The 10,715-nt window shown below is 34.5% G+C and overlaps 1 protein-coding gene across 1 annotated transcript; it reads left to right on the top strand.

Annotated features, from left to right (window-relative positions):
• The first annotated feature begins 1,620 nt into the window (after positions 1-1,620).
• On the top strand, positions 1,621-2,214 carry LOC145164362 (uncharacterized). The gene has a single exon (XM_079083083.1). The coding sequence runs from the start codon at positions 1,621-1,623 to the stop codon at positions 2,212-2,214; it is 594 nt and encodes a 197-aa protein (XP_078939209.1).
• The last annotated feature ends 8,501 nt before the right edge of the window (positions 2,215-10,715 follow it).

Genomic DNA, 10,715 nt, shown 5'->3' with positions numbered 1-10,715 from the left:
TTTAGTATAACTTATGTTTCAATATAGTAATGTTATTAGGACCTTATAATAAGTACTTGGGCTATTATTATGAGTTATATAAGTATCGTTTAACGTTTATATAATAGTAATAATAGCTAGTCTATTAATTAGTCTTGGTGAATATTAGACTAAACTCTAGTGGTAATGATACTAGGTTTTGTCGATGGAAATTGTTTTAAGAAGTAACGAAGCGCTGTCCGAATTCATAATCACCACCTAATCAGGTGAGTGCATAGTTACTTTCATCTTACACATAGATATGAAATATTTTATATAAATTACGTGCTATATGTGTATACTGTCTGAATACTTGCTGTCTATGCTGGATGAAACGTTTTATACATGTTTTAAATGATATAAACTGTATATGTATTTTATATCTACAAAATGTGTTGGGTAAAACATGGGTAGATTAGATGTGAGATAAATGATGAGCGATGAAAGATGAGATAAATGATGAGCGATGAAAGATGAGTGATAAAATATGGTGCGAAGCGATGACCTAAACGATGAGCCAAAGCGATGACCTAAGCGATGAGCCAAAACGATGACCTAAGCGATGAGCCAAACGATGACCCAAGCGATGGCCCCGTCATCTAGCAGAGTATGGATGACAACCATGGACTATTCTAGACAGTCTAGTGGAACACTAGCAGGCTCGCAACCTGTAGGTGTTGTGAACGATGTGTTCACCCGGTGTACTCTAAAAACCCATTGACAGGTATTACGAGTGGATTCTTAAAAACGATGTTGTCAATAAACGCGATAAACCCTAGTGACTATGCAGACTTAGTGCCGATTCCTTAGGATACTCCTTAGAAATGAATGAACGATGAATAACTGAATCTTAGGGTAGATCCCTAAGAGTAAAGAAGATAATGGGGGATGGGTAATTGGGTTGATTGTTTGATGTTTAACATAATAATTATATTATTGTGGGTTGAAAACCCTATGTACTCACCAGGTTTCCCAACCAGACCCACTCAAGCTTATTTGTATCACAGATGTCGATACGAAGCTACTTTACACTGAGGGATTTAAAAGAGATGTAGATCACTAGTGTAAATGAATGTAAGTTCTGTTTATGCTTATGTTTCTGTATTGACGATGACACCCCAATGTTTTAAAATGAATAAAAATACATTTCTTCAGAAATGATTTGATAACGTACTTATCATGTTTTACTGGGAACAAATTCCGCAACATTTTTATCAAAAGAAGTACTCTGATTTTTATAAAGCATAAACAAAATCGGTCATTTCTGGCCGTGAAAATGGGGATGTCACAGGAGGGGTGCGGGAAGATTCCCGCATGCGGGAACACCGCACCGTGGGTGCGGAAACGAAGCGCGGGAAGGAGGGTGGGGGTGGGGATGCCGCGTTCTCACTCCTCATTTGATTCGTCCGTTATTTTTTTTCTTTTTTTTGTTCAAACGGCTATATAGCCGTTAATATATATATATATATATATATATATATATATATATATATATATATATATATATATATATATATTCCTTTTATTAAACTATAAATACCACAACATCCAACCATTTTTTAACCCATACCTTATAATTCTCTCCAATAAATATTAATCAAAATGTCATCATCTTCATCATCCGATTCGACGGCTCTAGAGGAGGCTAAGTTTATCGGTTCCGTCATGGCGAAAACGGTTGCATACTATCAAAATCGACTAGGCGAAACATCACGTGCACGATCTAAACCAAGAAAGTCGCGGTTGCGTAGAAATCACGAAGCCGGACACGATCGTCTTATAGAAGATTACTTTGCAGATGACGCCATCTACGCTGTAAAGTTTCGACGTCGGTTCCGGATAAGGAAGGAACTATTCTTACGTATTGTTGGCGATTTGGAAGGCCGCTTTCCATATTTCCAATGGAAAATGGATGCGAGGCGGATAAAATGTTTCTCTCCCATTCAAAAATACACGGATGCAATTCGTCAGTTAGCATACGGCATGAGCGCAGACAAATGGGACGAGTATTTTAGGATGTCAGAGCGTACCGTGCGGGAGTGTGTGTACAAGTTCTGTAAAACGATCTGTTTGGTTTATGGGCAACGATATTTGCGCAAACCAACTATCAACGATATCCACCAATTGTACACGGTGCATGAAGGCAAGCATGGATTCCCTGGAATGCTTGGTAGTATCGATTGCATGCATTGGTGATGGTCATTATGCCCCAAGGCATGGCGTGGTAAGTACATGAGAGGCTACCACAAAGAGCCGACGATCGTTCTAGAGGCTATCACATCACATGATCTTTGGATATGGCATGCATTCTTTGGTCCAGCTGGTGCAAACAATGACATCAATGTGTTAGACCAGTCGCCGGTATTCAACAATATCTACCTTGGAAAGTCGCACGATGTACCTTTTCAAGCAAATGGGGTAGCATATAAGCGTGGATAATATCTTACTGACGGTATATATCCTCCCTTGTCTGTTTTTGTGAAATCGTTTACATGTCCTAACGACCCGAAAAGGAAAAAGGTTAAAGAGGCGCAAGAGTCAGCTAGGAAGGATGTGTAGTGAACATTTGGTGTACTTAAGAGACGTTGGCAAGTACTAACAGTCTGGGCAAAGTCATATGAAGTGAAAAGATTGCAGCACGTAATGTATGCATGTATCATATTGCATAATATGATTCTTAAATACGAAGGAAGAGTGATATGTCGGTACAACGAAAATGAAGTTTTGCCAAATGTTGAAGGAGTAGCCGTTGGTACACAAGAGTATAGGGCAAATAGAAGAGAAGTACACAATCGCGACATTCATCACGCCCTTCGTGCTGATTTGGTGGAGCACATTTATAGGGCTTATATTCAGCCGCCGATAGAGTTTTCTCACGATGATTTGTTTGACGAATCATACGAGGATTCTGATATGTTCGTCGAGAGCGAAGATTCCGACGACGAGAGTGACGTTCGAGAGAATGATGAAGACGATGAGGTCGATGACGAGGACGATGATTCCGAGTGACGTATTTTGTTTTTTTTTTAAATTAGGATATTAATTATGTTTTCTATGTTGTGGTTTGTTTGATTTTTTGTTTGCGTTTTTTTTTAATTTTCTACTTATTTAAATATTAGGTTTAATGTAATTTTTATTTTAATTAATGAAATGATTTTTATTTTTAATTAAATTTTATGTTTATTATTAATTTAAAAATTATAAATCATAAAAAAAAAAAATTTATTAAAGAAAAAACGAAATAATGAGGAAAACTTCCCACCTATTCCTTGGGTTTAGGTGAGAGAAAGGAAAGTGAAGGAAATAGCGGTGTGGCCCACAAAAAGTGAGAGAAACTCCCTCCCATACCTTCCGGTCTTGGGGTAGATTTAACATCTACATATTATAAAAATTATAATTCAAAAATAATAACGACAATTATTTTAACAACATATATTATAATATTTTAATTATACACACGAATATTTATCTTGTTCTATATATAAATAAAAGATGAATTGATGTTTAAAATTTTTGTAGTTGATATTATATAGATGAAAACGGATCGGAGTTTCCATGATGAGGAGAAGCCCAAAAACATAGTGGAGAACCCAACCATGCGTTTGAGTGCAACTGGACTGAAAAAATCGTACATTCACGAGACACCGATTTCTGTCAATCATTGACCCATACGACGTGTACATTTCGCTGGGTAGGAACTTGACACAATTTTCATAAACTTCTTTGTTTTAGAACGATTCGAACCATACTCTGTTTATCATTGTTTTTGTTCTTTAGAGGCCAAGAATCCTTCAACCAACTTTTAAATTTAAGATCATTTTTGTGTTGCCTTTTTTTTTAACATCAAATATAGAGATCTCTAAAAAACACAATTTGAACATTCAAATTTAACACTATTTTTGTGTTGTCTTTTTTTTAACATCAAATATAGAGATCTCTAAAAAACACAATTTGAGAGGTTCGTTGGAGTTGAATCACAATTTTGATGTTAAATAATCACTATATTTGTGTTATGTGTATTAGTTTATATGTGTTTACATTCGATTTTTCTTTTATGTGTAGTATATGGACAGTAGCGAATCTAGAACAGAATAACACATGGTTCCTACTTAAGTGAAGGCGAAAAAACCAAAGAGTCAACTCTATATATGACAAACTGGGTTGAGTCGAACCAACAAAAAAACAACCGGTTTGTAAAAACTGGAGTTCAACCGGACCAATAGAATAGTTAAAAACCGGTAAAATCAGTCTACTTAACACTAAAACCTGATTTTTGCAACAAAAAAATAACTACTTTGCACGACCGAGTCTCTTTTCTTTTTAAAAAGTTTATTTGCAACAACAATTTTTTACGACCAACAATATGAGAAGAGTTGTTTTGTTTTTTTTAAATTTCTTAATAACCATTCATAATTTATTTTTATAACATCAAACAACTTCAACTCTTTTTTTTTTTATCTCCGATGTCTGATAAGTTTTGAAAGTATTAACCATTTGCTTTGAAATGTAAGCAACAGTTTTCCATTATTTTATTTATTTATTTGTTTTCTTATTTTGTCAAATATTATTAGGTAGGTCCTAATTATTTTTAAGGTAATTCGTATTCTTTTTCTATTCAAATATTATATAAATTAAAAAATTAGGTGGGTCCTAAGACCCACCTTGCTTGTAAGTGGCTTCGCCTCTGTATATGGAACTCCTTGTAATATATATATATATATATATATATATATATATATATATATATATATATATATATATATATGTGGAGAGAGAGGTTCAAATGTTTCCTACACCTATTTTGTGCATGTAAGAACCAATAGGAATTTAGGAATAATTAAATAATTAATAATTCTTATAAGGGTAATTATGTAACTTAGCATATGATAATTAAAATAAAATCTTTTGATCCATGGAAACTTCCATAAAAATATCTTTGACTAACTCTTTAACCCTAACCACTCATATCATACTTATTCTAATTTTGACTCCTCCCATTTGCTTATTAACATCACCGTTCCTGTTTCTTCCCCAAAACTTCTACAACAAAACCCTATCAACGATTGATTCAAGCATCTGCAACATAACCGATCATGAAATATAGTCCAACACTTCCTAAAAATCTTTTTCTAGATGGCGTTCTTAATGTCAGATCTTCGATTCTTTGAGGTGTTTTTCTTAGCTAGTTGTAATCAGGTTCACAATCCGAAGTTCAGATTCATCAGGTTCGTTATTTTCTCATTCTTTGACTTCATATATTTATGTTTTATCCAAGTAAATCTCGTTATTTCACTTCCTTTGACGTGTATATGTAAACACTGATGCTAAAAAAAGTTAGATATTCCATCTCTAGTCTGCCTAATATGATTCCGCCATGGCCTCCATGTGTTCGATAAAATGCCTCAATGAAAAAATAGCTAATAATCTTTAATTTTTTTTTTACTTCGTTTTGTTCCTTATTCTTTTCAAAAATATATAACTTAATTTAGATTGGGTTGGATGCCCTTTTCATAACAACAAGTTGATGCTAGTTGATTTGGATTAAGTTTGGAATTGCATTCGGTTTCTTTAATCCCATTTCACTGCTCTTTTATTGTTGGTATTAAATTACATTAGATAGATTTTGCATTTCTTGTTCTTACGCGATTCAATATTGTTTGATTGAGTTCTGGCAAAGTGGATTTTGCTTGCAAGTTTCAATGGATTTTGTATATGTGTGTTGTTTAGTATTTTACTGGAATAAGAAAATAGTTGTATGTACTCTATGTATTCTGTCAGAATTTATTCTATGTATTCTGCTAGAATATATTCTATATATTCTATCATATTCTATGTGTTATTCCAGAATATATTAAGTGATAGGGATTGCAAGTAACATGATTTTAACTATTCTTAGTTTTTGTTTTATTTGTGATAGGAATGACTGAAAGAATAGGTTGAAGCATTACATTCTTACGATAATACATCACATTTTCGTAAGAATAGTTGGAATCAAGTCGATTCTTTGGACCATTGAAGAAGATTAAGTGCATTTGTTCAATAATTGTATATTTAAGAATGCAATATTGTAATAATTTTACTCATTTTTTATGACATTATGTTAGAACATGTATAATTATATTAAAATGTATAAGGCTGTTATTCTGTAAGAATATGTATTAATTTGTATTTAAGTTTGGATGTCCATGAATAGATATAAGAATGTTGTTATTATTCCACCGGTGGTTCAAAAAAATGATTCTTTAATAATATTCTAATAGAATACCATTCTAATAGAATCACAGAACATCATTTTAACAAAATAATATTCTGTCAGAATAAAATCGGTTCATGCTTACAAATTACGTTTGAAATTCAATTAATTTAAAAAAAATCAGATTTCTTAAATAAAGAGCATTAATTATCCCCTAAATCTCGAATTTTTCTCTTTTAAATTTGTGTCAATTGACTAAAATACCCTTATAATAAATTTAGATGATATTTTTGTATTATCTTTAATTTAATAATATTTATTAATCACTTACTTAAAATAACTAAAATGATTGGTCCACAATCAACCATACATGCACACAATACTTATCAAAAACACAATAACCAAACCATATATATATATATATATATATATATATATATATATATATATATATATATATATATATATATATATATTATCTTCAATGCACGCCCTTAATCAAGAGCACTTTTTCCACAATTAACATCGTATCAAGCTAGGGTTTTCAACCCCTTATCTTTGCGACGTACGAATCCTGTGGATCTGATTTTTTTTTCGACTAAACATCACGCAAGCTTCCTGCATGATTGATCTCATCTTGGTGATTGCACACGGTTTTCACTATCTCCTCTCGATCACAGTCTCCTGGTTTGGTTGTTACCTCTCATTGACTTTAGTGCTCATCTCCACTGGTCAGATCTCTACTACGCTCCTTGTTGTTGTTTCGGTTTTTTCTTGCTGCCTAAGGTATCCTCTCAATCTCAATCCCAATTTCCGCCTCTACAACGACTCCATCTAAATTAAGCCTTGTTTGCACTCTCACAAATGTGTATATTCAGTTTTCTTTCAACCTTAATGTTGATGGGTCTAAGTATAACTTTCTTAAATATGTGTCGTGGTACTTTCAGTTATGGTCACATATCAGGAAAATCCGTCCCTTCCAGGGATGATGATGAAGAATGGTACAAAGTTGATGCACGCATTAAATCTTGGTTCTATAGTACATGTGATTCTAGTTTGCTTCAAATAATTTGTAGCAATGATTGTACTGCTTAAGATCTCTGGGATAAGTTGGAAGAATTTTTTCTCAACAACAAAATGTCTAGAATGTTGCAACTACAGGATTAGTTTCGTATACCAAGAAGGGATCGATTTATATCACTGAATTTTGTCACACTCTCAAGAGCCTTGCTAATGATCTCAAAGATGTTAACTCTCCAATCACGGAAATTCAGTTGGTGATGCAAATCTTGCATCAACTTCCACCATCGGATCATAGCATAGTGGATGTCATCACCAATACCAAACCACTCCCATCCTTCCTTGAAGTGAAAAACATGCTCCTTTTGCATGAATCTCGTGAGGTTGCTTCCGAATCCATCATTGATCTCTCTATGTCCCAAAGTTCGACTCTCTATTCCTCATCTCATCAACTCGGAAAAGAAAAAAACAAGTGGACAATGAAACAAAACAATACCAAAACAAATTCCAAGATTTTTGCTTCGGGAAACTCCACGGATTAACAACAAAACTTTGTTGGAATATTGGGAAACGGACCAACTCAGTAGCTTTCTAACATCATCATACCAGCTATCTTTGGCTCCACACATCAACAGAAGCTGATGCCTACCCAACTACCTTTTTCCTCGTACCAACAACATCAGCCCCAATAGGTTTCTTACATGCCCACGAGCCACTTGCCTCTGCAGTTTTTGCCTTATCAACAGCATGGTGTTGCTGCTCACCATCCCTCTGCAGCTTCTTATGCTGTGCATCTGCATTATCAGCACTAGGGGTGAGCATCGGAACAGGGTACCCGCTTTCGGAACCGGAACCGCCGGTTCCGAAACCGAAACCTCCTTAGGCGGTTCCGGTTCCGGTTCCTAAAAATTTGGAACCGCCTTAAGCAGGTCCGGTTCCGGTTCTCATTTTTTTGGAACCGCTACCCGCTAGAACCGATATATATATATATATATATATATATATATATATATATATATATATATATATATATATATATATATATATATATATATATATATATATATATATATATATATATATATATTACATTATTTTCTTTAATTGCACACATTGATACATGTACACAATTTGAATGTTTGATTGGTAGGAATCGTAAACTCTAGTTATTTAAAGTTAAATAAAACTAAAAAAAATGCTTCTGTTAAGAGTAAAAAATGTGGCTAGGCATCAACAGTACCAGTAGCTAATGTTTTATAATATTGAAATATTTAATAAAAGTTGCCATTATATGTGGACTTGGGAATTGGGATACAGACGGTGGCCAAAAACATCCCACATCGTTTGACGGATCAGTAAATGTGAAAGAAAGGAAGTTATAAATTAAAAGATGACCAACAAGTTGTAAATATGTTTGCATTTGGTCCCACATCGTTTGTGTGATCATGTGTGTGAGAGGGATCTCATTATAAATTATGAGGACCTTTGATAGACAATCGATTGGAATTTTTAATATTTTTGCTTATAATAGTTTGAAAATTTTAGAAAGCGGGTACCCGGAGCCGGAACCGGTTCCGGCGGTTCTGGGAGCGGTTCTTTAATTTTAGGAACCGGTGTGATTGGTTCCGGTTCCGGTTCCAACGTCCTAGGAACCGCTGGTTCCGGTTCTGGTTCTAACAAATTTTGCCGGGTACCCGCTTATGCTCACCCCTAATCAGCACCCCTTGATGCTGAATCAGCAGGTGCAACAACATCAGAATCCACATCCTGCTCATTTTTCACAACAATCCTCTCTAGCAACAACCTCCTTCAGTGGTCATATGGAGTCCAATTCTCAGCATTGCTATATCTAGTCATTGGCCTATTCATCAACTAGATGTCAAAAATGCTTTCCTATGGTGATTTATCTGAGGAAGTATATATGAAACAACCTCCTGTCTATGTTCATCCAAGCCTTACTCATCATGTTTTCCGTCTTCAAAAAGTTCTTTATGGTCTCAAACAGGCTCTTAGAGCTTGGTATCATCGTTTTGTTGTTTACATTACATCCCTCGGGTTCACCAGCAGTTGATCAAATTGTTCTCTCTTTACATATCACTCTAGTAGTGATCATATCTTTCTTTTGCTCTATGTCGCTGATATTGTTCTCTCTTTACATATCTCTGCAACACTCCCTCTGATATGAAATATAATCTTTCTTCGGATGGTACTCCTGTCTTTGATCCCACTCTTTATCGTAGTCTTGCTAGTGCTTTACAATATCTCACCTCTACTCGTCTCGATATTACGTATGTTGTCCAACAGATCTGTCTGTTTATGCATGATCCTTGTGAACCTCACTTTCTTACTCTCAAACGTATCCTTCTTTATCTTCAAGGTACGTTGTATCATGGTCTGTTCATTAGACCATCCTCTGTCGATCACTTGGTCTCCTGTAGTGATGTTGATTGTGTTGGATGTCCTCACACTCGTCGGTCTACCTCTGGTTTTTGTGTCTATCTTGGTGACAATCTCATCTCTTGGTCCTCCAAATGTCAACATGTCGTTTCTTGATCCTCATCTGAGGCTGAGTATCGTGGAGTGGCTAATGTTGTTGCTGAAGCTTCTTGGATTCGCAACCTTCTTCTTGAGTTATCTTGTCCATTATCTAAAGCTACGATTGTGTTCTGCGATAATGCGAGTGCCATGTATTTATCTTCTAACCATGTACAACATCAATGTACCAAGCATATAGAAATAGATTTACATTTTTTAGGGAGCATGTTCCTATTGGACATGTGCGTATCTTACATGTACCATCAACTCACCTATTTGTAGATAGTTTTACTAAGGGTCTTCCTGCTCAGTTATTCCTAGACGTTCAGGACAGTTTAAACATTTGTAAGCCCCATGTTAAAACTGAGGGGTGTGTTAGTTCATATATGTTTACATTCGTTTTTACTCTTATGTATAGTGTAGGGACCACCTTGTAATTGTTGGGTATTTTATTCAAAAACCTGGTTTCACAAACGGTAAAAATGGCAAAGAAAGTTTTAAAATTGTTTAATAAAACTAAAACTATTTTACCCACCAAGGATCATTTTGCAAGAGTTAGAAAGATTAAAACAACCATAGAAAGAAAAATGTTACAACCTTTGAAGACTTTGATTCTCATGGGAGATTGGAAGTTGATGAAGTATGGCATGAAACTTCAAAGTAGAATTTCTCTAGAGATATTCACCAACAATAAATCAACTTGATAAGATGCTAGTCTTCTTCTTGTAATAAAAGAATCTCTTAAGCTCTTAAGACAAAGAAACTAGTTTGTCTTCAAAGAGAGTATTCAAGTATCATCTTCATCTTTATGTTTTTAACACTTTAAGAGACAAAAAACTAGAGAGAATATAGATATAAGAAGCACAAAATTTTGTGGCTTTTAGCTAGTAAAAGAAGAAATACATGCAAGCCTTTTAATCATCTTAATCGAAGTCCTTACCCATTGAGT

The sequence above is a fragment of the Lactuca virosa genome, chromosome 3 (genome assembly GCF_052849685.1).
Source record: "Lactuca virosa cultivar CGN04683 chromosome 3, Lactuca_virosa_CGN04683_v6, whole genome shotgun sequence".
In the NCBI taxonomy this organism is placed as follows: domain Eukaryota; kingdom Viridiplantae; phylum Streptophyta; class Magnoliopsida; order Asterales; family Asteraceae; genus Lactuca; species Lactuca virosa.
The sequence above is the reverse complement of the archived record's forward strand: the minus strand, read 5'-3'. Positions and strand labels throughout refer to the sequence as shown.

What these genes read in the sequence shown, in the direction of transcription:
- LOC145164362 (XM_079083083.1), top strand. Translation starts at nt 1,621, where the DNA reads ATGTCATCATCTTCATCATCCGATTCGACGGCTCTAGAGGAGGCTAAG.